We start from the raw sequence: 5,323 nt of genomic DNA on the forward strand, positions 1-5,323 counted from the left end.
AAGTATTTTGTTAGGAGCGGAGTACTGATTTTGTAGCCACATTTGCTTGCTTACTTTTTGGGACACTTTGTTCCCTCAACATTTAACATGCAAATACCTGTCTGTATTGATTTTTTTATCATGATCTGATGATTATATCTAGCCCATAAAGATTCATCTCTCACTGCAAATTTTGTTGTTGTTGAGAAGACCTCCCACTGTTTTCTTAGAAAATCTCCCACTGCTATATGCTCCCTCCATCCCCAAATAGATGGCGTGAATTGAGTAAAGAAATCAATCCTTTTTAAGTTTGACCAAACATATATAAAAATATGTATATATGAAATTAATATCAATATATCCATCGTTAGATATATTTTTCATAATTTCCGCAAAAATGATATATTTTCATAATTTATTTGGACTATCGCGTACATGGGCCCAAAGGATTAAGCCTATAATGGGCTTGGGCTAAACGGAGAAGTAACCAACCGTAGTAAGATTAGGGAGTAGATGATATTTTAAGAGTCAATTACACCACTAGTGCCATAACTTGGCATGAAAAATCACTTTAGTGCCAAAACTTATGACATACATTGAACAGGTGCTATAACTTGGCTTTGGCATACATATACGGTTGAACCCGTGATATGAAGGGGTCTGCGCCCAAGCAATGCACCAAGAACTGTTTTTACTTTTGGGAGGATACGCATCATATATATTCGTTACACCTTAAGCGGACCGACCCATTTTGCACTGATATTTTTTTAAAAAAATTGTAAATTATATGTAAGTTATAATTGTGTGTTATAAATAAAATAAATTTTATAATAAAAATGAATACTTTTATATAATACATAAATTTTTTGTTAAGAGCATGAACATTTTAAATATATATTAGAATTTTTGAAGTATATAGAAAAATATAAAATTACTTTGATTCTTTTATAGAATATGAAAATTATTATGTGCATAATTTTTTTATTTATAATTTAATCATTTGGATAATTTATGGAATAATATGTGAATCATTGTACAATGTAATATTATTATTATATTATTTATAACATAATATTATAATTTATGTATTTAAATTTCTGAAAAAATAACGCTGCTGAATGGGGTCGTGGTCACGCGCACCTGATGACTACATGTTGGTTTGAATCCCAGTTAACTATTTTTACATTATATGAATATATGTTTCTAAATCATGAACACTTTTATAGACTATATGAGTATTTTTTAAACTATGCACATTTTTTAACATATATACGCATTTATAAAAATATGTAGAAAATTTCTTAAAGCATGAACACTCTACATTAATATCTTGTTAAAACCGTGAAATTTTGAAACTTATCTAAACATTTATTAAAATATATAAAAAATAAAAAATATTAAAGCATGACATACGATTAAAAAAACTTCAGAATGGTGAAGGGTCTCCAGGTAGCTTACGGCCACATGATATATAACATGCGTTTTTAGTTACAATATCAAATGCTTCTGTGCGCAATGGTTAGCCACCCGCCCCTTAATGCTGCAGGTCACGTGTTTGAATTCCATAGGCTATCATTTTTGCACATAATTTGCTACAGATGGACAAACACCTGTCAGGGATTTTACCGTGAGAAAAAGTATTTCAAGGGGTTTCCCATAAAATACCAGGCCACACGCCCTATCTCTACCGTTCACTGGCCGACAGCGGGCCCCATGCCACGTGGTGCGCCCAGTCAGCACCATGTATGTATATAAATGTGATTTGCACTATATATGCACGTCAAAGCCAAGTTGTAGCACCAATTCAATGTATGTTGCAAGTTCTGGCATTAAAGTGATTTTCCACGCCAAGTTTTAGCACTAGTGGTGTAATTGACTCGTATTTTAAGTCAGATAATTAATATTCCCTCCGTTCAAATGGACTACCACATACAGATGTATATAGACATATTTTAGAGTGTAAATTCACTTATTTTGTTTCGTATGTAGTCATTTGTTGAAATCTTTAGAAAGACGAATATTTAGGAACGGAGGGAGTAAGTTTGGAAGTTTTTCCTTGAAAGAACAAATCAGTCCATGTGCATGCGCCCAAAGGCCAAATCATGTCTACTTAAGGCCCTCGGCCCGATGTCACCTTCACTTGCTATCCAGCTTGCTCCTACCCTAACAATGGCAGTGGCAGGTGCCTCACCTGTTCTCCAGCTCCTTCTCCAACAATGGCCGGTGATTCTAGCCATCTTCCTCGTCCCACTCTCCTTCCTCCTCCTTCGGGGCAGGTCGCGCTCCGGCCTAAAGCTGCCACCGGGCCCCATGAGGCTGCCTTTCGTGGGCAACCTGCACCAGATCGGGCGGCTGCCGCACCGGAGCCTGGCTGCGCTGGCCCGGCGGCACGGGCCTGTGATGATGCTGCGGCTGGGCATGGTGCCGACGGTGGTGCTGACGTCGCCGGAGGCGGCCCGGGAAGCCCTCAAGACCAAGGATGAGGACTGCAGCAGCCGTCCCCTGTCGGCAGGGCCAGGGCTGTTGTCCTACGGCTACAAGGACGTGGCCTTCTCGCCGTGGAGCGACTACGTCCGCGAGATGCGGAAGCTGTTCATCATCGAGCTGCTCAGCAGGCGGCGCGTGCAGGCTGCCTACTACGCGAGGGATGCGCAGGTTTTTTCTCCTTTTTCTTTTGACAGCTGCAACAATGAGAAGATCTCTTTTTTCTCTCTGAGGGATGCAATGCAATGAGAAGATCTTGATTGAATGTTCTGATTATTTCAGATTGACAAGCTGGTGGAGACCCTCACCGTGCTGGGGCCGAACCCGGTACACCTGGACGCCCTCATCTTCGCCACCATGGACCGGATTGTGGGCTTGTTCGCGTTCGGCGAGAGCTACGCGGGGGAGCAGTTCAAGGGGCAGTTCGTGCCCTTGCTCAACGCAACCATGGACATGCTGGGTAGCTTCTCTGCCCAAGACTTCTTCCCCAACGCCGTTGGCCGCATCATCGACCGCATCACCGGCGTCAAGGCCCACCGCGAGAGGGTCTTCCGTCAGCTCGACCGCTTCTTTGAGCATATCATCGAGCAGTGCGATGGGAGAAAGGCCACCGGCGGCAGCGGATCGGACCTGGTGCAGGAGCTGCTGGACATCATGAAAAGGCCCGCCGCCTCCGCTGCAGGAACCTTCACCAGGGATCATGTCAAGGCCATTCTCATGGTAACTCTTTTTTTTTTTGAGAAAGATTCACATGGTAACTGGAGTAATTAACTAGTACTCTCCCTCTGTAAATAAATATCGATACATGCATGTAGGACGTTGTTTTAATCAACTACATCAAAATACGTCTTACCTTATTTTATTTTGTTATTACGGCGGGAACTAACAAGGGAGCGCTAATAATGCTGCACGTTTTGTTTGTTCCAGAACACATTCATTGGTAGCATTGACACCACCACAGTGACCATAACCTGGGCAATGGCAGAGCTGATTCGGAACCCAAGGGTTCTGAAAAGGGCACAGCTTGAGATCAGGGCTACCGCTGGAGGAGGCAGCAGAGTGCACCAAGCTGACATGCCCAAAATGAGCTACCTGAGGATGGTGCTGTCCGAGACCCTACGGCTGCATCCCCCGGCGACCCTGCTCGTCCCGAGAGAGACGCTGCGGCGGGTCCAGGTGGCTGGCTACGACATCCCTGCCAAGACCCAGGTCATTGTCAACGCGTGGGCCATCAGCAGGGACCCCTCCGCGTGGAAGGACCCCGAGGAGTTCAACCCGGAGCGGTTCCAGGACACGGACGTGGACTTCAACGGCAGCCACTTCGAGTTCATCCCCTTCGGCGCGGGCCGCCGGATCTGCCCCGGGCTGGCCATGGGGGTGGCAAACGCCGAGTACATCCTTGCCAACTTGCTCTACTGCTTCAACTGGGCGCTGCCCAACGGGGTGAGCCGGGAGGGTGTGAACATGGAGGAGGAAGGGGGGCTCACTTACCGGAAGAAGACACCACTCATGCTCGTGCCAACACGGTACCACCCAGCCCAGGAGAAAGAGGAGGAGTAGTAGTACTCACTTATTATGCTATATATTCTGTTCCTCCTCCGTTACTAGTTGTTGTTGTTGTTGTTGTTGTTGTTGTTGTTGTTGTTTATTTCAATAAATTAATATTAATAAAATTTCCTAATTCCATTGCTCGTACATCTCAATTACGTGGTTATATATTAATTTCATGCATATTGAAAAAAGTGCCACCAATAATCACATAATTTTAGTACTACATCAATTGATTATTTGGGATCATTTTATGTCACGTACGTACGATAATGTTTTGCTGGGGCATCTCAAATTACACAATTATATACGAATTAGAGGCATTTCAGAAAATGTTTCGCAAATTATTACTGCATATAACCGTCGATTTTTCATTTCCATGGTATTTCAAGTGCCTCTGCATTAGCCATGGTCTATAAGTTCCTCTATCTTTGCAATGGACACGCCGTCTCGACTCGACGCTCTCCAAACTGGTGCCGTGGCCCATCATGGGGATGTACCCTCTCTCTAGCTAGGAAGGCTTCTAATTCTGTTTTCACCGTTGATACAAATTAATTTGTAATTATATCTAGCAACTCCTTTGTAAGACACGGGCGGAGAAGTTAACTTTTCTATACCATGCATTTTTAGATTGTGATATTCAAGACCGGCCAATCATCATTCTTATATTTATGTGGAGTTGTGCTCTTGCCAACTTAATTAGTACTACATCGGTTGATTATGTGTGATCGTTTTATGTTACATATGTATGATATTGTTTTGCTGGCATGTCTCAAAATCACGCAGTTATATAGGAGTATAAATTAAAGGCATTTTTGAAAAGTTTCACAAATTATTTGTGCCTATAATGGTTGACTTTTCACTTCCAAGGGATTTCAAGTGCTTCTTCATTGGCCATGCTCTAAGTCCCTCTATCTTTGCAATGGACACGCCCTCTCGATGCTCTCCAAGCTGGTGGCGTGGCACATCACGGGGATGTACCTTCTCTCTAGGTAGGTTTCTAATTGTGTTGTCTTTGTTGATACAAGTTTATTTGTAGTTATATCTAGCAGCTCCTTTTTGAGACATGAAAAGAAAAATCAACTTATTTATACGCTCCATCTTTGATTTAAGAAATTTAAGATCGGCCAACCATCATTCTTGTTATTTTTTTTGTTTTGTTGTGCTCTTGCAAACATAATTTAGTACTACATTGATTGATTATTTGTGATCATTTTATATCACATACATATGATATTTTGTTGCTCACACGTCTAAAGTCACACGGCTATCTATTAATTAGAGGCATTTTGGAAAAGTTTCACAAATTATT

At 42.3% G+C, this 5,323-nt stretch overlaps 1 protein-coding gene across 1 annotated transcript; it reads left to right on the top strand.

Annotated features, from left to right (window-relative positions):
- The first annotated feature begins 2,098 nt into the window (after window positions 1-2,098).
- LOC123100767 (4-hydroxyphenylacetaldehyde oxime monooxygenase) lies at window positions 2,099-4,147 on the top strand. The gene is made up of 3 exons (XM_044522648.1): window positions 2,099-2,634; window positions 2,746-3,183; window positions 3,391-4,147. The coding sequence occupies exons 1-3, from the start codon at window positions 2,107-2,109 to the stop codon at window positions 4,021-4,023; spliced, it is 1,599 nt and encodes a 532-aa protein (XP_044378583.1). The 5' UTR covers window positions 2,099-2,106; the 3' UTR covers window positions 4,024-4,147.
- The last annotated feature ends 1,176 nt before the right edge of the window (window positions 4,148-5,323 follow it).

This window comes from Triticum aestivum, chromosome 4D (assembly GCF_018294505.1).
Source record: "Triticum aestivum cultivar Chinese Spring chromosome 4D, IWGSC CS RefSeq v2.1, whole genome shotgun sequence".
Taxonomy (NCBI): domain Eukaryota; kingdom Viridiplantae; phylum Streptophyta; class Magnoliopsida; order Poales; family Poaceae; genus Triticum; species Triticum aestivum.

What these genes read in the sequence shown, in the direction of transcription:
- LOC123100767 (XM_044522648.1), top strand. Translation starts at nt 2,107, where the DNA reads ATGTCACCTTCACTTGCTATCCAGCTTGCTCCTACCCTAACAATGGCA. An exon ending in ACTACGCGAGGGATGCGCAG is followed by an intron (nt 2,635 to 2,745) that starts GTTTTTTCTCCT and finishes TGATTATTTCAG; the next exon opens with ATTGACAAGCTGGTGGAGAC. An exon ending in ATGTCAAGGCCATTCTCATG is followed by an intron (nt 3,184 to 3,390) that starts GTAACTCTTTTT and finishes TGTTTGTTCCAG; the next exon opens with AACACATTCATTGGTAGCAT.